The sequence below is a fragment of the Physeter macrocephalus genome, chromosome 20 (genome assembly GCF_002837175.3).
Source record: "Physeter macrocephalus isolate SW-GA chromosome 20, ASM283717v5, whole genome shotgun sequence".
Classification (NCBI taxonomy): Eukaryota; Metazoa; Chordata; class Mammalia; order Artiodactyla; family Physeteridae; genus Physeter; species Physeter macrocephalus.
This window is the reverse complement of record NC_041233.1, coordinates 55,269,396-55,293,792: the sequence shown is the minus strand read 5'-3', so window position 1 is coordinate 55,293,792 and position 24,397 is coordinate 55,269,396. Positions and strand designations below refer to the sequence as shown.

Sequence of the window (24,397 nt, the reverse complement as noted above, 5' to 3'; positions counted from 1 at the left end):
TGATAAATAGTTCCTTTTAATGCTTTATATGGTGAGAGCTAGCCTTTGTTTTAAAACGAAGACATGGCAATTATTGTGAAAAGAATTATTTTGATGTAAGGTTTTTCTCCAGGTGAAATATTCTACACAGTGAGTATACTTCAAGGATGTGTAGCTCTACGACATTGAGTTTGCTGGGAATAAAAGTTAGATGCAGGAACGAAAATATACAGAGTATAGGTGAATGTAGCTAGAGGAGCAGTTTGGGGTGTGTGTGTGTGTGTGTGTGTGTATGCACGGTTTGGGGGGTGTGTGTGTGTGTGTGTGTGTGTATGCACACATGCACAGTTATGAGTGCTGGGTGCCTAGAAGTAAGCAACATCATGCAGGGGAGAATTGAACCTCTGGTTTTCCTGCTTGTCTGATATATGCTAGTTAGGACATATGATTCCATTGACAATGATGATGCCTAAATGAATCTACCTCAAACTATGACTATCCCTCAGAGTTAATACTCAAGTTTTCACCAGAGGCCTAGTGGAGAATACTGGATGTAGAGTCAGAAGGCCGCCACCCACTGATATGTGACTTCCATTAATTGACCTACCTCCCAATATTCTAGATTTCATGTCCTCTCTGGTCATTAGTAATCACCTTAGTCATTGTTTTCACCCTGGACTCAGTTTGCCTAGATATAGAAGAATAAGAATGATCTCTCCCCTCCTCAGCTGTCCTTGCATGATATTAGAATTCAGCCCATTGTTGATAGTTACTCAGTCAATTCAAACTAGAATTAACTAGAGTTCTCTGGGTTAATCTTTTTATTTTCATACCAGGGACCATTTCCTCTCAAAGGACAACATTTTTATTATGCACTGTTGGTCAAACACATCAGTTGGTTGAATGGAGTTTTGTTATAATGAATACATATGCACTAGGAAATCTAACACTAATTGCTTTTATAAATAAACCCCCAAATCTCAGTGGCTTAACAGTAGAAGTTTGTTTCTCACTAATGTCACATCCAGTGCTGAGGTACCTGGTGGATGGCCTTTTATGTGATATTCCAGGACCCAGGTTTTTTCTGTCTTGTGGCTTTTCCTTGGAGACTCTTTCATTCATCTGGCAATGGAGAAAAGAGACTATAAGGAAGGACATGGCTTCTTGATTGCTGCTCAGAAGTGATACACATCTCCAACTACTTCAGCCTAACGTGACACATTACTTCTGCTCACAATGCTTTGACCTGTTTAGTCTTATGGGCACCCCTCTTGTGATGGAGGCAGATGTATAATAGGTTCTGGCTAGGCAGCTGCTTCTTGGCAACAGCTCTGCAATGTGGAAGGGGGGCACAAAATTTTGGTGGTCAATAAATTGTCTCCACCCTATCCAGAGGAGCAAGCCCAGGTGAATGCGGGGCTTACCTCATGTACCTCTCCCCTCTCAAGGATCACAGCTTGAGTTGGCTGCTGTCCGATTCCTTCAAACAGTTGTTTTATATATTTTGTGTTGGATTTCAGGTTGTCTATGACAGGAGGGTAATTCTGATCTATTCCATGATGGCTAGAACAGGAAGTACTACTTAACTTGGTTTTAATCTAGCATTTCTTAAACTTATTTGACCATGGAGCCCCTTTTCTTCATGTAACAATTACTAATACAATACTTTGAAAAACATTTTTGCAAGGAAAAGAGTAAAGTTATACCACCTCCATTCCTTTACTTATCTCCCCAGGTTTTTGCTTTTGTTGTTATTTTGCTTTTGTTTTTATTTGTTGTAATTGTTTTGTTTTCTTGAGAAATTTGAGTTTAGCTCGGTATTGTTTAAGTGGTCGAGATAGTTGAAGTAGGCAAGACTAAAGGAAGTTGAAAAGCATCTGTACTTGATTACAGGACAAATGAACTGAGCGCAGTAGTCTGCATAGCTCTCCCACTTGGCAGAACAGAGAGGAAAGTTTTTGGTACCTAGTTGGTCTCTGGTTTCCTAGTTACTGTAGGAGCCACAGTTTATAATCTGCAAACAGAGAGTGTTCACGAGGTTAAATGAGACACTGTATGTGAAACAGCTAGCAAATAAGAAGGAACTTAATACATATATGGCTCCTCCCTTCCTCATTCTCCTTTCTGTGTTCTCCTAGTTAGAAATGCACTAACCTAATTATAGTTAAGTTAGTTGTGCTATTCAGCTACAATGATAATTATATGAAAAGAGGTCAGGGAAAGGATGTGGTAACTGTATAAGCTCCCAATTTACAAACCCTGAATTAAAATAAATACTGCACATAGATGGTTAGATTCCAGTGACTTAGACCCTGCCATTCCTATTATTGATGACCCACAATTAGATTGACCATGAAGCTAATGACTTAAGCTTCAAGCCCTTCACTTGCATTGGTTCCTAGGAGTGCTGGGAGTTGATGAGAATTGCAGAATGTTCTAGGTGGTGAGGGGGAAGCATTGCTGTGTAAACATTTCTGGTAAATTGCCTAAAGAGCTCTGAGAAAAAAGGGACTTGAAAAAATTTTTCTGGGAATTTGTTGTGATTTATTTTATCATTCTAAATACATATTTATTTTTGCACCTAATTTTGTGTTTTGTACTTTTGATTACTTTTTCTTAAAGAGGGTCCCACAAATTGTTTACATTTCAGACTTGAAACACACGGATCCACTCCTGCTCACACTTTTGGTGCCATCACGTGCTACTACCCTGAAAATTCCCAGAGGTGCCCTGCTCAGAGCCCACTCCGATAGCTGGAGCTGCAGATGGCTTTCCTATCTCTCTCCTTCCCTGCTCCCCTAGAGCTCTCCTCATCACTGCTAGGATCAAGGGCCAGCTGCTTGAGCCCCTGCCAAGACAAAGTGTCTCTCCACATGCACTGTGTTCACTGGGGAGAATGATTAGGGCCCGAAGCTCAGGACCCAAAGTGTGCAAGGAATTAGGAGAGAGAAAAGTTCAAGAAAATGGGGCCCTTGGGACAGTACGTGAGCCTCAGGGCCACCCTTTTGGCTCATTGTGGGTTAGATTATACAGATACTCATGCTTTCATTAAATATATTTTTTGAGTACCCATTATGTGCCTGAGGGATTGCCCACCACCCTGACCTTTACTTGTATAAGTTTTCAATGATAACATTTTTCCAGGGTACAAACTCTTTGAAATTCCTGAACCACAGCCCTTTAGTCAGCTGGGTGGCTCCTGTATGGATTATATAGGAACTGGTTGAAGAAAGCCAAAGAAATATCTATATTTTGTAGGATTTTTTTTTTCTAACAGTATTCATTTCATTCAAGCTCTACCTGCTCAAAGTAGTTCTGAACACAAGATGGGAAGACTGACCCATAGCAAAGAAGATGAAGAATAGTGTAGCCTCAGAAAGAAAACCTAAAGGCATGTGTGAGAAGAATGTGCTCAGTAGGAACCCAGAGTGAGGCCTTTGGAGGAGGGGCAGATACAATTTATAAAGCTTTGGAGAGACTAGAGTCAGCCTCTAGTCTGACTGATTTCAAGGTGTCAGAATAGCTTTTATAGGTCAACAGCGTGGTTCTAATGATTATCCAAGCTTCTCCTCATCCAGTGGGGAAGGCCCCAGTTTTATGGAATTACCTGCCCAGGCAGGAGGTTGGGTGTAAGAATTCTGAGCAGACTGCCCCTCCTCCCTGAAAGCAGCAGGCAGCAAAATAGGTCCGGAAATTCCTGAGCATTGGGAAGCCAGCACTAATGCAATTACCTGAAATAAAAGAAGAGGTCAGATAATAAGGGGCAAAGGTTTTTCCTTTTAAACTAAAGAGCCCGGTAAACAAAACCAGCTGCCCCTGGACAACAAACTCTCCTCATTAAATGTTTTAAGAGGCTAATGGGCATAAGTGGCTAATTGGAGTACAATCCTGAAGACTAAATCTAGGGGCCTAGAGAAAGGGGGGAGGGGAATCAGGGTTAAAACCTGGCTGGCAGAGAAGAAAGGAGATGAGACCTGCCCCTGGCAGAAGATCCCTAACTGGCCAGAATGGAATTAAAATACGAGTGAGATGATTTCACCTGGAGTCTCTAATATTTCTGGCAGTATCTCTGCGATATGGGCTTGGGAATCTCAGCTGGGACAGTTTTAAGTTTATATGCTAGTGGAATAGGATCTGGAGTAAGTTTTAAAAATAACAAATTATGGGAAATTTTATGTGTATTTACTATGGAAAGTCTGAAAGGGTACAAGGCAAAATGTTAACAAAGTTTCTCTAGGTGTTGGGTTTATCAGTGATTTTTCATTTTCATATTTTAATTTTATTTACGTGCATTTTCTAATGTGTCTATAATGAGCACTTGTTTCTTTTATAATCAACAGATAAAGGGCAAAATTTTAAATGCAGTAAGTCCCCACCATGCAAAAGAGTTCCGTTCCAAGAGCATGTTCATAAGTCCAGTTTGTTCGTAAGTCCAACAAAGTTAAACTAGGTACCCAACTAACACAATCGGGTATAGAGTACTGTACTGTAATAGGTTTATAATACTTTTCACACAAATAATACATAAAAAATAAACAAATACAAAAAATAAAGAAAACATTTTTAATCTTACGTACAATACCTTGAAAAGTACAGTAGTATAGTCCAACAGCTGGCACACAGGGGCTGGCATCAAGTGAACAGGAAAGAAGAGTTACTGACTGGAGGAGGGAGAGGAGGTGGGAGATGGTACAGCTGAAGGATAGTCAGCAACAGGAGACGGAGGGCAAGCTGCAATTTCACGTGAACTAACTTATGTGATCGGACATGCGAATGCACAGTCACATCTTTGAAAGTTCGCAACTTGAAGGTTCATATGTAGGGGACTTACTGTAAGATGAAAGGTATTAAACTAGAAATAAAATTTAAAACTTAGAAGAGCAAGAGAGTTGGTGAATGATTTGGTAAGTAGTTCCATTTACCTTGTATACTCTGCCATCTTTGCCACCTCCCCAAGTATGTGCTTGATACGACCTGCCAATCTAGAGGCCAGCCGAGGAAGGAATGATGGTTGCCAGTACTGAGCACAGGCTGTTTGTCCACACACAAAGGTTTCAAGCTCATTGCATTTGTAGTAATAGTTCACAGAAAGGTTATTTCTGCACAGCCTCTCCTGGCTTCAGCTTTTAGTTGAACAGCTCAGCCACTTGTGGTGTGATCCTAGGAGATGCTGAAATTTCAAGAGAGCTTAGAGGAGGACTATGATTTACCTAAAATTATCAGTCTAAGTGTTTCTGGAGGCAACCATTCTGCCAGGGTTTATGTGGAAGATGCCAAAGCACCTCTAATTGGCAAATTTCCTTCCTCTCTCTTTCCTTCCCTCAATCCTTCCTTTCCTCTCTGATTTGTTTGGTCTTCTGGTGCCTTTGTATCCATTACTAAACTAGTTAACTCTTCAGGAGAGACCAGTTGGTAGCTCAGAATCATCTTTATCTTCCCAGTGAAGAAGACAGAGGAAAGCAGAGAGAGTTGCCCCCAGGTCACTGGACAGTCTGGTGGAATCCAGTCCTACTTACTCTTACCCAGTCTTGGTTAGAAATCACCATCTTTACCATTTTTAACAATTTATTCTTACCAAGTGTCATCACAGCCTATCATGTCCAAATCTAAATGATGTATTGAGCCCTTTACTACAGGCAGCCACTATCAGAGAATCAAAGCTCTGTAATAGGCAGGAGTTTTTCAAATAACCACAGACTGTTGACATTGAATGTTTTCTTAGAAGCTTCACATTTATGAAGGGTAAGTGCAGCAAGCTAATTGTCCAGGGCTACCCATGAAAAAGGCTCAGGCATTTATCAACTCATACCTATGGTTAAATTATCCCCTCTCTTAAAAAGGAATACTAAATTCTGGAGGACCAAAGTTCTTATTTCCATAGTGCAATATAAATGTGGGTTTATGTTTGCAAATAAAGTTGCTGAAACTTCACAGTATAATATGGGAATTCCTTTGGCATCCAAGTGTGAATCTGACTCAGACTGAAATTATTAAAAAGACACTGTGATGGTCAGGCTGGGGAAGGAAGGGACTCTTATTTAGGCCAAAGATAGAGGCAATGTCCAGGGCCACATCTGAGAATTTTAGAGGGTCTCTGCCGTATCTGTTAACTTCTCTGATTCTCTTAGAGAGCTCATCTACGGCCGTGCCTCCATTCATTACTTACAAACTGAAAATAACAACCGGGTCAACGTTTTCTGTCTCAATTTTTCTCTGTGCTGACTTCTCACATCTCCAAGTACCTGTTGCATATTTTCTCTTTGGTATTCTCTGGGTCTTTGATATCTCAAACAGAATAATTTATCTCCTTTGACAAACCTAAAACCGAGTCTGACTAAGCCTACGTGTCCTTGGCACCAATGTTCTCGAAGACATTCTCTCTCATTAGCTCGTGGTCATCATTGACTCCCTTCCTGTCTCTCCTATGCGCTACAGAAGCTTTATTTTATTAGTTCTTTCTTCACAGGCTCTCACTTTTACTTTTTCCATCATCTCCCTTACTTAGACCCAGATTTCTTCTTGCCTGCAGTGTTGAGATAAGATAACCTTGTCACACTGGTTTCCTGCCCGGAGCTCTCCCTGCTCCAGTCTAATTCATAGCCCACAGGAATAGCCTGAGACCAACCGAGAATGATTGAATCCAGCTTGTTAGGTTAAAATTGGGGCCAAAAATAGGCTCTAAAAAGCTTAAACCAAAGTTTTTACTGGAATTCCTCCCCCACATGTCACATGAAGGAGGAATTGGACTATTCCCAGGTCCAAGAAAACAGCCATTGAGTGAAGAGTAAGAGGGAGCCAATTTTAGACCCATGGAAGAAGAGCCTTCCCTGGAGCCGAGCTGTGGTACAGTGGAACAGTACTAGTAGTGTATGAGAGTGGGTTCCCTGTCCTAGATAATCACTTCCCAGGGATGTTGTCACAGGCTTACCTACTTCAGACCACATGACCACTAAGGTCTTTTCAAACTCCAGATTTTTGGAACAGAATCACAGCCCTCTCCATCTCTCTCTTTCTCTCTCTCTCTCTCTCTGCCTCCCACCTACTGGAAATCCAGAGTCCGTTTTTGCTCCTCCATAATTCCCTAATTCCAGATCCTATGGTGGATGAACATACTGTCTTTCTCCAGACAGATGTTCCCCTGCTCACCCCATCCCATGGCTTTTCAGTCTAGTTTGCTGCCACCTTGGGTACTTAAGTAACCTGGAGGGTAGTTTTGGTTATTGAATACCTTTTATGTGCCAGGTTCTGTGCCCAGAATTTCTTCTCATTTTTATCGGTACAGTAACCCTGTGAAAATACTGTAGGGTTGGGGTTCCTTTTTAACTGATTTTAAAGAAGGGGAGACCCAGTATCATATAGGTAGTATGTGGCAAAGCTGGGACTGAACCAAGGTTTTCTAACTCCAAGTTTCGTGTACTTGAGAAAAGAGAACAAAGGAAGGAGGGGACAAGTGGAGGTCCCTCAACCCTGGGCTGTGGATTTTGTGGGATAGGAAGCATGTTCACAGGGAATCCTACATATTGAAAAAGTACATCTGGCACTTTTATCTCAATGAGCATTAAACTATATGTGTTGCCAGCAAAACTTATAAACTCTGCTGTTTAAAATAGTTACTGGTGGGGCTTCCCTGGTGGCGCAGTGGTTGCGCGTCCGCCTGCCGATGCAGGGGAACCGGGTTCGCGCCCCGGTCTGGGAGGATCCCACATGCCGCGGAGCGGCTGGGCCCGTGAGCCATGGCCGCTGGGCCTGCGCGTCCGGAGCCTGCGCTCCGCGGCGCGAGAGGCCACAACAGAGGGGAGGCCCGCATCCCAAAAAAAAAAAAAAAAAAAAAAAAAAAAATAGTTACTGGGAGCTAACAAAGAAAAAAGAGGAAACTATAATATATTTGACTAGAACGTAAAAGAACACTAATTAACAGTACATTTTTATCATGCGTAATCATCATGTAATATAGTACAAATGTTCATGTCCTTCAATGTGTGTTACATTAACATTTCATGAATTATTTTTAATTTGAACACTACAGTGTTTTAATATGCCTAGCTTTCAGGTAGTATACTGTCTAATCACAACTTTAAAAAAATTGGAGGTGCTGACAGTGGAGCACAAATAGAAAGAGGTTTGTGAGGTAATGGACATGGACATTACCAGCTCTGTGTGTTGCACATAATAAATGTTTATTGGATCTAAGTCTAGCATCTGTACCAGGAATGAGGTGAAAGGTCATGTCATTGGTTTGTTTTATTCCCTAATATAAGTAACCACCCAGATTTTCAAAAGCATGTACCCTTTGACACAATCATCTCACTTTTAGAATTCTATACACACAGTCAGGCCCCTATTATTTATGACCCCATCTTTATGAGCTGAAAATTAGAGAAATCAGAAAAGAACTAAGAGTTGTTGAGTGCCTACTATATGCCAGACACTTTAGGTTTATCTGCTTGATCTTCAAACAATCCTGAGTAGTAGATATGTTACCTCTCTCTTAAGAATAAGAAAACTGAGGCCCATAAAGGCCAAGCATCTTGCCCAAGGTCACATAGGTAGTAAATACCTGACTTGGAATTTGATCTCAGATATCTCTGGCTCCAAAACCCATACTCTTTCCAATATACAAATGATTTAAACATTGGATTCTGTGGAAATGTGTGAGGTGGTGAGGGAAGCCAAGGGGAAGGCTGAGTGGGAGGAACTCATCTCCCACCCTCACTTCAACCAGAGCACCTGGTTGAAAGTACAATTACAAAAGAATTTTAACCATTCCACTACATCACATATTAGTATGGGAATTTAACATTAAAAGGAATTTTTTAGTACTAGAATTAGAATTATAGTTCTATAATATGTGCTGAGAGGTTGGTGTCTTACTAAAAATGACATAATCTATCATTATCCATCAGCCAAGGAGACCTAAGTGGATTGGAAAAGGCACCCAGGAGTCATAAGCATTGATTTAAATTAAATCGATTTAATTTGGAATTTTGCAAAGATGAGTGTTGGGCGGTTTGAGATAATGAAGGTCACCTAATCCTGGGCTTAGCCTTCAGGGTAAAGATTCACACAGAGAGTCCCCACAAAGCCAGATGGACCTGTTTTGGTTAAATGTTAATAATGTAGTATCAGCACAACTTGATGTTTCACTTAAGCTACCTAACAAAACCGGAGACACCACCACACTGATGTGTGCCAAACTTGTTGCTATTTTAGGAGAGGGCACCTGGACTTTAATCTGTCTGACTTATTTATTTGTTTATTCATTTATCCGTTTATTTATTCTGGGGGTGGAAGGAGGTTGACTACAAGATATTTTGCCCAGGGAAGTGAACTGGAGATGAGCTCTTTGAGACCTGCTCACTGCACTAAATCAGATTTTTGTGGTTGGTGTTTTCTTATTTAAAGGTGTGGAAATCTTTCAAAATGTATGAGTAGTCTTTCAAACCTCTCACATACCTTTATTACTTTAAGGTGGGTGTAGGGATGGTATGGGAGGGGTGTTAAATTACTTTCCCTAGGGGGAACACAACTAAGCTTTTCCCCATTACCCAATTGTGTTACAGAGTCCTGTCAGTTCCTATAGAGCAATAAATGCAGTTTCAATGGACAAAGGCTGAAAAAAATCACAATATTAGCCCACAAATGGAGGTGAAAATGAAGAGGATAAAAAGTATATTATTTGTTTGAAAAGTACCCAGGATCAAAACTTCTTAGAATGTAAGAGCCCAAGTGAACCCTGGGCTCTTTCCTCAAGCAACAGAGACCTCTGGCTAGAGAAATATATTTGTAGTCTCCTGCTCGAGATTTTCTCTGATTCTTATTTTATTTTTATTCCAGTTGCTACATTGATGGCCGGGTGGTCAAGGTGATGGACTTCCTGAAAACTCGCCTGTTAGACACACTCTCTGACCAGATTAGGAAAATTCAGAAAGTGAGTAAAAATCTCTGGGGAAGAAGAGGAGTGAGTTTGGGGGTAAGGCAAGGAAAATGTCACAGGGTTCCAGCTGGATGTTAGCACTGTGGGTAGAAAAATAGTGCAGCCTGGATTTGCATGGCCAAGAGGTACCTCTCACAGCTGATGATTGCCGTTTATTGCTTTTCAGATTAAGAAGGGTTTGAATGTACCATATCCAAGTTTAAAAGCTTCTCTATTTTAATAACAAACATTTTGTAAAAGTTGGCTTCTAAATTGTGAGTTTCTTAAGGGAAGAATAGGTTTACTTTCTTTTTGCAGGAGTTTATTTTGGGTTAGTTTAAGGAGAGAATGATTACATTCATTCAGTGGAATTGTGGTCTGGGGTATTGGCAATTCTGAGCCACATTTACACTCTTCCTAGGTATCTTAGAATCAGCCAAGTAACATCTTACTTTTGTAGAGATGTTGGGGAAGATAAGGTTAAATTAAGCAATTGCATGTAGGTGCTACTGGCACGACACCTGTAGTTAGTAGTTCTCAAACTTGAATACAATCAAAATCACCAGAGATTGCTTGTAGTTTCTAGTCTCACTTCTGATGTTCTGATTTAGTATGTCTGGAGTGGATCCCAGACATCTCTATTTTTAATAGTCATCTGTCAAGTGATTCCACCCAATGCAGATCACATTTTGAAATACACTAGATTAGTTAATTCTGAACTGTGAGGATCTTATGTCTACAATTTCCATCTGCCTCTACAAAATGGTGATATCTCATCTTTAGTTTCCTAGTCAGGTCCTTTTCCAGGGAATGAGGACCTTTTGAACATTCAACTTTCTTTTGAGCAGATTAAACACATCTTTGCAGAAAAATAGCAACAGGTAGGCCCCCATTAATATGGGATGAATGAGGGGAGTTCCCTGGTGGTCCAATTGTTGGGACTGCATGCTTTCACTGCCAAGGGCATGGGTTCAATCCCTGGTCCGGGAACTAAGATCCTGCAAGCCGTGAGGTGTGGCCAAAAACACAAAATATATATGGGATGAATGAATAAATGAACGGGCAAATACATGAATGGCTCATTATAAAATTAGTTGTGAAAAAAAATACTATTTGGAGCAATCATAGAAAAGCACTTTTGATTGCTAAAGGGGAGGTCTGTACACTTTTCTGTATTCATACCAATGCCATACTCAGATTACAAAATAGCTTTTGGAGTCTTTAGAGGCTGGGAGGCCTCAGGACTTCTGAATTTCTACATCCCAGTCTGATCCCTCTGGGGATCAGGTGCACTGACCAGCACCCTTATCTGTCACTGTCTCCTACTAGGCAAAGCCTAGGAGAACTAAATTATTTGAAATATCTCTGTCAGTCTCTTTGACATTCACTTAGTTTTTATTTTTTTAATTTTTATTATTATTTTTTTAACATCTTTATTGGAGTATAATTGCTTTACAATGGTGTGTTAGTTTCTGCTTTACAACAAAGTGAATCAGTTATACATATACATATGTTCCCATATCTCTTCCCTCTTTCACTTAGTTTTTAATATTTAAATATTTAATATTTACTGAGCTTTTAGCAAGTACCAGGCAAAGTGCCAGGTGCTGAGGATACAAAATGTAATAAGACATGGTCTCTGCCCTCAAGGAACTCACAGTTTTAAGGTTTAATACTTACTTTGAGCAGGTTGAAAAACACATTACCTAATGGAGTAGAATGTCAGCCTGTTGAACACTACAGTTTTCTAAGCACATTATGCTAATCCAATATTAGTTATTGGTCTCTAAAAAGAGGGGAGGAAATTTCTTTCATTCATTCATTCAGTAGATATTTATTGAGTGTTTACTGTGTTCCAGGCACTATACTATGTTTCTGTATTACATTAGTGTACAAGACAACAAGTCCTTATATTTTTGGCTTTTCCAGTTTTGAGCCTAATGATCTGATCAAAGGATTGTCATTGGAAGTAATGATTCAGTGGTATCATGGCACTGTGAGTGAAGGTTCTAACTGTGTTCATGTAATTCTTTAAGTAGAATAGGTAGCTCTAGGTCAAAGCCAAGACAAATGGATTAGGAGTTAAGTTCTTCCTTTTCTTCCCACTACCCAGTACTCTCCACCACTGCATACACCTTCATCATCACAGAATGTTCAGAGACTGAAATAAGTGGCTAAACCTCCTGAATTGGCCAGGCAAGGCCAAAGAAACTTAGAGTAAAGGGCTCAAACCCTGTGCTCAATTGAAATTCAGACCTTTAAAAACATGTGTGATGGACTTGGAAGGGGAGCGCTAAGTGTGGTGGCAGCGAGGAGCAGTGGAGTGTCCAAGAGAAATAACCTATATACAGAAGGCACCTGGCAGGAGATGGCTAGAATTAGCAGTAGGACCTGGAGTCACCTTTTGGCTGTTGCAAATACAACATGCTCAGACGTCCCCTCAGGCTTATGTTCCTGTTCCGGTTATGTCTTGCTGTGCAACAAATTACCCCAAGACTTAGTGGCTTAAAACAATCATCTATTATGACTATGAATTCTATGGGTCAGGAATTCCCATAAGGATAACTTGTCTTTGCTCCATTAGCTTCAGCTGGAAAACTCAGACTGGGGTAATTCAAAGGCTGGCGACTGGAATCATCAGAAGGCTTATTCACTTATGTGTCTGGCAGTTAGTTGATGTCAGTTGTCAGCTAGTACCTTTGTGGGGCTGATAACCGGAATGCCTCTTTGTGTAGCCTGGGCTTCCTCCCAAGGTTTTAAAGTCAGATGCCCAAGAGAGAGAGCCAGGTGGAAGCTCTATCACCTTTTCTATCTACCCTCAGAAGTCATAGGGCATCACTTCAACCACAGTCTATACATTGAGACAGTCACCAAGACCCATAAGGATTTAAGACAAGAGGAAATAAACTTCTCTGGATGGGGGAGTGGCAAGGTTCTGGAAGGGCATATAAGACCAGAAATATTTTTTCAGTCATTTTTGGAAAATACTGTCTGCCAAAGTTCCATGCTCCTTGTTTCATTTAGTAGCTCATTCAGTTATTTCTCTGACTGGTTTTCTTTTTCCAATTCTCTTTTGCAAAGCTCTTGCCAGATATTGCCTTAAATGGGTATCTGCTAGGGGTGTTACTGGATCACAAATTCCTTGAGGTTTTATTCATGGAATAGACCTTCTATTGGCTACAGCAGCCTGGACCCAGTTGTTAGGGCCTTGAGGATGAGAGTCTCTACCACAGTGCAGGATGTGCGAGGTACTGGCCTGACTTGGGGAGATGAGGGCTGGGAGACCAGAGAAGGGTCACCAAGATTTTCCAGTTGAAAAGTTACTTTGGCTGTTCCTGAAGTCCCCTGTGGATGGGTGGGGGTTTGGGGAATTAGATTCCAGGGTACAAACCGGGGCAGAGTGATCAAACTTCTTCTTTCAAGCCCCCAAAACCAGTTTGGAGATGGGCCAAGTAAGATTTTAATATGTATATAACTGAAACTCTCATCCAAAAGCTAGAAATGGAATCTTTGTTTCTTTTCAATTTTGAGAAGTTCAGAGAAGTCCTAATGACCTCTCCTTAGGTCCACAGTAATGGAAAAAAGGGCAAATTTCCCACCAAAACAGATTCATGTGAGATTGGTTAGATAAACCAGTGGTGAGGCTGTTTGAAGAAGAGATAGGATATAGGATTCCAAGTCTAGTGGCTTGGGTTGTATGACCTTGGGCCATTCATGTAACTTCTCTGATTTTGTTTCTTCATCTGTAAACCGAGGATGCTAAGAATACAGTCAGCCCTCTGTATCTGTATCCATGTGTTCTGCATCTGTGGATTCAACCAACCACAGACTGAAAATATTCAAGAAAAAAATTTTCAGAAGGTTCCAAAAGGCAAAACTTGAATTTGCCATGTACCAGCAACTATTTACATAGCACTTACATTGTATTAGGTAGTATAATTAATCTAGAGATGATTTAAAGTACATGGAAGGATGTGCATAGGTTGTAATACAAACACCATACCATTTTATATACGGGACTTGAGCAACTGCAGATTTTGATATCCACAATTGTTCCTGGAACTAGTACTCGACAGATAGGGACCACTGTACTATCCTCCTTCCCTCTTAGGGAGATTAGGAAGGTCACATGAGGCCCTGTTTTGTTAAGTGCTAGTGAATGCTAGTTCTTATTGCTATTATCATTGTTGTTTCAATTATTGTGGTTATTTTTAATAATAATTTATGTAACTAGAGAAGCTTCATGTTACCTTTATCCTCAACTTGTTCTTTGCTTTTTTCCTCTTTCTTTGAACCCTGGAGAATATTATAGGTGATATTTTTGGCACCTGAAAGGCAGTACTAAAAACAGTTGTGGTTTCCAAATTTGGACTGCCACTTAAGAATTTTCAGTTTTCTGAGCAGTGGGTGAATTCTGGTTATGTGAAAATCTACGTGATGCATTTGAAAGCCTAACAGAGACAATGTTTGGACAACCCACTCCTTTGGATGATCCACACACTCTCTCCCTTCCATTAGAATGAGGATAATCATCTGTACTTTGGGAGATGAGTCAAGGGAAAGAGTTGAGAATCTCTCAATGCAGGCAAGAGTCAGACGGGAAAGTGAGAGATGTTCAGGATACAGTACAGATGGTATAGCGTGGATAGCTGGGCTGACTCCAAAACAATAACATAAGAACCAAAATGAACCACTTCGGCTTAAGTCACTTGGACTTTATGATTTGTGTCTTCATCTCCTAGAGGAATCAGAGGAGGAAATAACACTTTTTGATATTATTTTCAGCAATTCAATAGGCACAGGAAGGAGTTGGTAAAATCCCAGTCATAAGGGAAGTATTTCCAAAAGTACTGTCCTTATGATTGCATTTTGAATACTAAATCAACTGAACAATTGGCTTCCCTAATATTTGAAAATTTCCCTCCTTCCTCCCTTCCTTCTTTCTTCCCTTCCTTCTTTCATTTATCAGCTGTTTATAACATTCTTGTATCTTCCAGACTCCTGAGGATAAAATGGAGAGCAAGACTGATGTGGTGGTTATCCTCAAAGACCTTATGGTCTAATGGGAAAATAGTTAATGAAGCAAGCAATGTTAGTAAGATGCAATGATTCCTATAACAGGGGACGTTTAGGGTGCTACAGGAGCCCATGGTGAGATGTATCTACCTTAGTTTGTAAAGAAAGGGAAATTGGGCAAGTCTTCCCAGAGGAAGTGACATTTAGGCTAATTCTGAAAGGATAGACATCTTCTAATTTATACAGTTCTTCTTAGGGTGTGATTAGAGGACTCCTGGTGGTAGATGTGTATGGTGGAGGGAATGGTTTACATGATTTATAATATGACCGTGATCATTCTTTTGTTAATATCATCATTGCTTATGATTGCTTATAATACTTAATAAAGATTAATTCTTTTGAAATCTCAATAAATGCAGTAACATTATACCCCTTTTTCCAATATATCCTAGTTGCAGTATCATGGAAGTAGGTAAGGCAGAGGAATATTTAATCCTCTGGAAGTAACGAATAGATTAAAAAGGAAACTTTTTTCTCAGCCAACTGCTGGTTTACCTACTTATTATATCAAAGTATATCAAAGGGGAAGAGGGTAAAAGAATAACAGTTATTCTTGAGGATCATAGAATAACTGGATGCACAACTAAAGGAAAATGAGGACAATGACAATGTTAACCTTCTCTAATGAAGAAAACTGGAAAATGAAAATACATTAGTAGGGTAAGAACCGTAGTATCACTACTGGAAAAAAAATCACTGTTTCATTGATTGATTCATTCATTCACTCATTCATTCATTCATTCAATAATGTTGACAGCTTATTTCAATGTGCCAGTGCCTACCATAGTGCCTGTCACTTGGCAGGTGCTCAATCAATATTGGAGGGAGGCAGTTAGGGAGCGGAAGGTGAATGAGCAGAGTAAAATAGTGGGAGAAATGTAAAAGAAGCAAAGTAATGTCTATGTCTCAATCGCATTTGGATCTGCTATCTCAGCTGTTCACATGCAAAAGAATCTAGTCTGCTACTAACTTTGTAACATAGTGTTGAATAGATAGATATTGATTTAGGCAACCAAAAATGAGCTATGCCTATATGTAGGCACAGTAGGAGAGTATCTTCTGGGTATATGCTTAAGGGTGAAAGAAAGTTCTCTTTGTGGCTCAAAGTAAAATATCAGTCAGTTTGCTAATGCCAGATATTTCATTTTAGAAAAATACTTTTTCATTCTAGATTAAGGGGAGGATGCAGAATGTAAATAACTTGAGAAGAGGCAAACTACACTGATTTAAAGTCACACTAACGTGTTAATATCAAATAATCCTTTCCCAAGAGCAAGGTTTTTGTCTTTGCAATAATTTTAGTTTATTTAAAAAATTTTTTTTAATTGAAGTATAATTGAATTGCCATGTTGTGTTAATTACTGCTGTACAGCAAAGTGACTCAGTTATACATATTTGTGCATTCTTTTTCATATTCTTTTCTATTATGGTTTATCACAGGATATTGAATATAGTTCCCTGTGCTATACAGTAGGACCTCGTTGTTTATACATTCTATATATACCAGTTTGCATCTGCTAATCCCAAATTCCCAACCCAACCCTCTCCCACCCGCCTCCCCCTTGACAACCACCAGTCTATTCTCTACGTACATGTTTCTGCTTCTGTTTCGTAGATAGGTTCATTTGTGTCATATTTTAGATTCCACATATAAGTGATATCATATGGTATTTGTCCTTTCCAAGAGAAGGTTTTGATGGAGGGGAAGAGAAACACAGGGCAAAGAAATACTTAAGAGAGTCAGAGGACCCTAAACACAAACTGTGCCACAGTAATACCTTAGGTGACATCCAGGTGTGAGTCTAAGTTTTATGGGGCTGGAAGCTTATACAATGGGGACCTCTTTAAGAAAAAGAAAAGAAAACAAATTTGCATGTTTTAGAAATATATCTGACCATATTAACACATTATCATGACCCTTCCCTTCCCAGGACATAAGTAGAGGCCTGTGAAAATGGGAAGCTGGGAGTTGATGAGCTTCCCAGTAAATTAGCCTCTGTGACTCAACTTGGCTATCTGAAAATGGGAGAATATGTTCCAAGGGAAACTTTGGCTCTTCTCTTTCAGATATAAGACACTGATGATAAATAGGGGAATCTAGCTGGAAAGGTATGTTTACCACAAAAGAGCTCCAAAGTTTCAGTCAGTGTCATTCCAAGAACCACATTTCCTTGATTCTTAAACACAAACAGTTATAAAATGTAGCATCAATTTAATAACAGCTGAGGGGAGAGAGTAAACAGCTGGCAAGTTTCTTTTGATGAAAAACATTCTGATTTCAAAACCATTAAAATGTGGAAAATGTATCATCAACTGACAAAAATATAGTAATTGTATCACCTTTTAGGCTATAAATACCATCTGTTGAGTGCATGATACATTACTAACCCATTGAAGAAACCAGTAATTTTTTTCAAGGCCACACTTGCTAAGTAGTAAAGTACACCAATACACCGTTCTGAATCTCCCATGCTTGTTAACCATTAATTTTGTAGCCCATGGAATATTTATATTCCTGACCATCCAGGATTAGGAAACCTTTTTAAAAAGAAGAATACTGAATGTTCCTGGTGAAAGAATATCAAATTGACCTCTTGGTCAGTTGATATAATCTGGGGTGGGTGTCCTAGAAGTGAAAGCTGAATGAAAGTTGGGGGCCACAATCTTAGGTGATATCTAATATTATCACAATATTAGATAGTGGAAGCGGACAAGGAGTTTCAGGGAGTGATTTGCATTCATTCACTGGACTCCATTCGTATGTTTCATGTGCACATGTATAGTGAGGTCCTGCTGTGTGGAAGGCAATGACCATATGAAGGACATATTAGGGGAAGGGCCCTGAGGACAAACTGCCACTTGGGGCAAAAATCTTCTTCAGGAGGAAAAGGCAGCTTGGGGTGACCTTCTAACATTTCCACATGGAAGTGGGGAGATTACAGGGTTTGTCTTGAGTGAGAGGAAATTACCTCTGAGGCTGGTGGAGCCTATGACTCTTCAGTAGGTAGACAGGAAGCCTGAGGGGTTGGTTAGTCATAAAAGAGGACTGGAGAAGGGAAGAAGAGTGTTTTATGTGCAGGTAGCTGCTGTCCAGTCTTTCCCTCCACCAGCACTTATCCTTGAACAGAGTCATTGCTTTGGGACTGTGAAACTTTCTTCCTCATTTTCTTGCATATGATCATAATTTCCTTGCCTCCGCAGTGACTTTCTTTTTTGTGTATTTTCTTATTTTAATTTTATATTTAGTTGCAATTACACTTGATTGCTTTTCTGCGGTTTGAGATAACAAGAGCAGAGAATACAATTTTAAATCCTAAAAATGACACAGAAACAGAAGGCACAAATTAAAAATTGATCTGATACCAAAAGAAAATGGGCAAATATGGCACTCCGGAACAGGAAGATGTTAAAAAGAAATTATACAGAAAAAATTAATGAAACTGACAGGAAGTACATTAGACAGAAGAAATAAATCAGGAAGAATGTGATGAGATATTGGCATGGCTGAGCTCAGAATAGCTCGGCTTGTCTAACCTGAGAAGGACATATTAAATATGGAGGCAGTTTAGTGAACCAGAAGCTTCTAGGTCTCCTCCAACAGGAAAATTCAGTTAGAAAGTGAACAGAGTCCCAAAATGGAACTGTGAGGATTTGATGTTTGCTCTTATGATTTTGAGTTTATTAGTTATCTTCTCTGATATCTACTCAGCATTTCCATTGGTAAAATATTACCTCTCTCACTTATTAACAAGTAAACTACTTCATTGTCTCATTATTTAACAAGTTTTTAATAAGCAAAGTGGCTGACAAGCATTTTATAGGGCATGCAAAATGGAAAAAAATATGGCTTTTTTAACATTTTGTATTTGGAAAGGACTTAGATTTCATCTACTTCAAATTTGTGGCTTTACATGTTGATGAAGAAATTGAAGTCCAAGATAATGATGAGCCAAAAGTCTCACAGCTGCTATGTGGTAGATCCCCAGATTTCCAGGACATATTCCTCTTTCCACATCAGTTATCTGCCTATTAGAGTCTACCTCTCCTCTTGCTAATGATACATACACACAAACACACACACACACATGGCTTTATTGAGGTATAATTCACATACTATAAGATTCACCCTTTAAAAGTGTGAAATTCAGTGGTTTTTAGTATATTCACAGAATTGTGAAACCATCACCACTATTTAATTTTAAAACATGTTCATTACCCTCCAGAGAAACCCCATACCTATTTGTAGTCACTCCCCATCCTCCCCCATCATTCTCCCTCCCTTTTTCCAAACCTAGAAAACCATTAATCTACTTTCTGTCTCTATGGATTTGACTATTCTGGACATTTCATATAAATGAAAGAATATAATATGTGGCCTTTTGTGTCTGGCTTCTTTCACTTAGCTCAATGATTTCAAGGTTTATCATCTTATACTAGTTACCTTTTTGTTTTGTTTTATTTTGTTTTGTTTAACCAAACCACCTTTCTCTAACTACCTCAATCATTTAAATATCTTTGAGCAAAAATTAATCTTTGACTATCCTGGAAGCCAAAGGCAAAAAAGAAAAACACAAATATGTTACTCAGTTCCAGTTAGTCACAGCTCCAGATCCCATCCGGGCGCAGCCTCTCTGCACACGGCCTGCCGTCGCTGCCTCCATCTTGAGTTGGGAAGTTGTGCAGCCGCTTTGCGCTACAAACTCTGGTCTGAAAGTGCTGGGTTTGAGGCCTCTGTCCGCCGCACCCTATGAGCCAGTGAAACTAGACTAAGTGCAAAAGAAAAGAAAAGAAAAAAAGTGGCCTGGAACCGAACCAGCAATATCTTCGAGGTCTGCCTGTATACAATTTGATGAATTTGGACATATGCAAACACTCATGAAACCATCACCATGATCAAGGGAGAAGATGGCGGAAGAGTAAGATGCGGAGATTACCTTCCTCCCCACATATACATCAGAAATACATCCAGGGCTTCCCTGGTGGCGCAGTGGTTGCGCGTCCGCCTGCCGTTGCAGGGGAACCGGGTTCGTGCCCCGGTCTGGGAGGATCCCGCATGCCGCGGAGCGGCTGGGCCCGTGAGCCATGGCCGCTGAGCCTGCGCGTCCGGAGCCTGTGCTCCGCGACGGGGGAGGCCACAGCAGAGGGAGGCCCGCATACCACAAAAAAAAAAAAAAAAAAAGTAATACATCTACACGTGGAACTGCTCCTATAGTTCCAGTTAGTCATAAAGGAAGCACAAAGTTTATCAAAAGCATGGATGTTTTAAGGGGAATCATCACTGTAGTCCTTTAATTTCACCATATGACTCTGTCTTCTGATCATTTAAGGTGTTTTTCTCGCTTTCTTATTTATACTATTTCCAGCTGCACTTGGGTTGGGCACTCTGAGTAGTGTCAAGAAGCAGGAGAGGACCACCTTGTGGTGTCCTCAATGACTCTTGGTGCAAGGGGAAATTCTTATTTAATCTTTAACAGTTTCCAGTTTGACCTCCACTATTAATTTTTTCTTCTATTCTTGATCATAATCCTTACTTACATCTCAAATTTTTGAAATATATTTACAACTTTAACCCTGAAAGGGTCAAGTACTTTACCAACCCTGATTTTAAAATAGGTCTCAAATAATGCATATTCTCTAGTAGATGCAGGGGAGAGAGCAGAGGGCAGGGAGCTATACATAGGGAGAGATGAAAAGAGGAATATGATTGCTTGCTAATGTCTGCCCATGGGTCTGGGAAAAGGAAAGTTCTGGCATATATGTTACAACATACATATGGTTTTTTTTTTTTTTGGACCTGAGGTGCAGAGAATTAATTACCCTCCTCAGCTACAGCAAACTATTATCATCCGTTCATGCAAAGCCCTCCTTTTGTTTTAATTTTCACCTTCATCTCTAATCCTCACTTACATTCACCTCTCTTTTATACATGCCTTCCTTATGTCTTTGATATATGTCCTTAACAGAGATGTATCTTTATATACTTTTAGTGTTATTGGGTATGAATGAGTAATTACATAAATAATATTGTGCCATAAACCTCATTCTGTTTCTATTTTTTAAAAGCTCACTAAATCTTTAAAGCCTGTTCATGTTGTTGGACTTACATTGAATGTATTGCTCTAACTGCTGCATAATATTTCATGTATGTATTTTACTTTTTCATTCCTCTAGCAATGGACACCTGCCACAAACAGTGACATAGTAAACATCTTCATACTTGTCCCCTTAGAGACCTGAGGCAGAATTGCTTTGTTCTATATGTCTAGGAGAGGAATTGGTGGGCCGTAGGACCTAAATACACTACTGTCTTTATCCAGCCCCTCTTGTGCACAACCCGCATCCTCTCAGTTCCACCTCCTACTCTAGCCATCCCTGCAGAGACCAGAGCTAGGCAGCTGCACAGGCTGCAACCAGCTTGGTGCTGGTGTGGTGCGGGAGGACCTCTCATTTTCTGCTCTGGGACTTGTCTAAGGCAGAGTGTGGAATGGTGGGAACCTGCTCAGCACTCATGCCTGCACAATGAAATGGGGTGATAGCAGTCACAAGGCTGCTCTTGACCTTTGGAGAATAGGTGCCAAATGATGAATGCTTCCCCTGGTCATCCCCCCCACCCCCGCCTTGGGGGACAGTTCTGAGACACAGTTCTTAAGGCTTTTACCAAGATCCCTGTAGAATTGAGTATAAGTTGCCAGTAGTAACCAACTTGAAAACTCATTCTTGTACTGTTTTTTTCCTTCTTCCTTTTCACAGTCCCCAGTTCCTCATTCCTGCTCCCTGTTATTTCTTCCCAAATGAACTACGTATAGACAAGCCTTTGTCTTAGACTCTGCTCTCAGAGATTACCCAGCATACAACATTATCCCTAAGTACTGCCAGATTGCTCTCCAGAGAATCTGAGACCAGATCTAGATAGCCTGGCCAATCTCCAGCTTGTGGATCAGAGACGAGGACATTTCAAAATTTCAGAGGGCCACCTTTTGACAAGAGGCTTTGTGTATGCTTAGAAGGCAGCTCCCTGTGTAGGATGTTTCACGTGTGAGTCAGTGATTTTTCTTTTTACACTTACTGCAGTTATTTTCAAAATGTGGTTATAATATACATACATGCCTTGGTAATGATAATATACTTCTCCCAAACATTGATCTCTGCCCTCTCTCATGATTCACAACTGCTGATGCATGGACAGTACACTCATCCATGGATGTGCCATAACAGAGTATTAAGAAAATTTGCTTCTCAATACTTGTTAATATGGAAACGTCATACCACCTGTATCTTCCAGTGAAGGGTGTTGCAGTCAACTTATGTCCTAGATAAGGATGCATTGTTCTTCTGTCATATTGTCACTTGGGTTTTTTTAGGGGGAAAAAATGATCATTTCTTTGAGTGGACATGTATCAATATTAATTCTTTTGTGTGTGTGTGTCAGCTATCTGTATGGGGTGCATCACCATGAAAAAAAGCACAGGTCATGACCACCTGGGAGCAGGGGATGAGAGGAACTTCTTTAAGGGAATGTATGTTCCTTCTCATTTGGGAACAGCTTTTAAAAATCTCATCATCTCCTTCTGCTTTTGTTGTGTGAACAGGTGGTTAACACATACACCCCAGGAAAGAAGATTTGGCTTGAAGGTGTGGTGACCACCTCAGCTGGAGGCACAAACAATCTGTCAGATTCCTACGCTGCAGGATTCTTGTGAGTAACACTTGCAATTTCACTCCCAAGGGCTTTGAGGAAAGGACAGTGAAATTGCTTATTATTCTGCCCATTGGAGGGGGTGGGGGTTCGTTTCCCACTGAAAATTTTTCATCCATTTCTTTGTAAATGTGTTTAATCACTCAACAAACAGCGATTAGGGACTTGCCTAGTTACTAAGATCTCAGGTACAAGCATTAGAGCAAAAGTAATAATAGTAGTAGTAATCATGATAGTAATAAGAGCTTTATTTTATGTCTTCAGTGCAAAATACAGTACAGACAACATACATTTTCTCTTCTAATTTTCACCTGAGTCCTGGGAGATAGGTAAGAGTAAGACAGGGGTTTTGCCCTTTAGAAACTTACAATTGGAGGAATGAAGATGGGGAATAAGAAAAGCTGTAGGAGACAAGTGTCATAATAATAATAATTTTAACTGCATAGTGCTTACCATGTGCTAAGGACTATCTGATGTGCTTTATATGTATTTAATAATTTAACAACCAGTATATTAGATACCCTTATTATACCCTTATACCCTTGTAAGAACCCAGTGAGATAAATGTGATTATCGGTTAGTGGCAGAGCTTGGACTCAAGCCAAGGCAGTCTGCTCCAGAGTCCAGCCTCTTTGCCACAACAGTATGCCATCTCTCTTTCTGCCTTACGTGGGCTATCCACAAAAGGGTAGACATGCAAAAGAATCAAGAATTTCTGAATGGGAGGATGAGGAAGGGCTTTGCAGAGGAAGAGGCATTTGAGTGGAACATAGGTTTCCCCAATTTCTATAGGTGACGATTGTTGCTGATGGTAGTGGGGAGCATAGAGGCTGAAGGAACATCATGAGGGGAAATGATTAGTGTGAGAAAGCCTCAGTATCTGCAGGGGTGTAGTGAGGGCTGTGATTAGGGGCAGAGTTTTACCACCAAATCATGGAAGACCTTGAAAACCAGGCAGGGGAAATGAGGCCTTGTTCTATACTCAGTGGCAAGCCATTGATGATTTTGGAGGAAGAGAGAGACCCATCTGACCTGTATTTAATACGTTGGCTTTGATAGTAGTATGCACAAGAGTTTGGATAGGAAAGAGGTAGGAAAATGAACTTGAAGGCTACTGCAATCGTCTGGAGAACAACTTAAGCCAGAGGCATGAGGGCCTCTGGCTGGCCTGCCATTGTCATGGACCACAGATTAGCCAAGTGACCTGTTCCTGGCCCAGTCTAGTCTGTGGTACTGGTTTTTTGTCTGAGCAAGGTTCTCCTAAGAACTGCAGCTCTGCCCTCAACTATGCGTTTCACTACTAACAGCTGCTCCTAATTATATAGCTGTAGGTCTTCTCCATTAAGGCAGCTTCTTAAATACAGTTGTGAAGGACAAATCAGGCTGGTCAAGTAGATTGTCTTTAAGATGGCATCCTGGCAGATGCAGATGAAGATAATGAGTCAATGTCTACATGATGATGGCTGGGGTCTTCCAGCCCTGTGTCCTCACATGAGAGGCACAGAGAGGCTGTTCAGGGAGCATGGTTCAGTGAAGGAAATGCAGTGAATCAGCATTTGCTACAGTGTTGCTGAGGGTCTTCTTTCACAAATACTCTCCTGGGCTTCCCTGGTGGTGCAGTGGTTGAGAGTCCGCCTGCCGATGCAGGGGACACGGGTTCGTGCCCCGGTCCGGGAAGATCCCACATGCCACGGAGCGGCTGGGCCCGTGAGCCATGGCCGCTGAGCCTGCGC

General features: G+C 40.5%; 1 protein-coding gene across 3 annotated transcripts in view; it reads left to right on the top strand.

Annotated features, from left to right (window-relative positions):
• Nucleotides 1–24,397, top strand: part of HPSE2 (heparanase 2 (inactive)) — a 595,067-nt gene that overhangs the window by 425,222 nt on the left and 145,448 nt on the right. For all 3 annotated transcript variants that reach the window (XM_024121610.1, XM_024121612.2, XM_024121611.2), the window contains 2 exons: nt 9,814–9,907; nt 22,558–22,664. In XM_024121610.1, the coding sequence (XP_023977378.1) occupies nt 9,814–9,907; nt 22,558–22,664 (201 nt within the window). The remainder of the gene's footprint in view (nt 1–9,813; nt 9,908–22,557; nt 22,665–24,397) is intronic.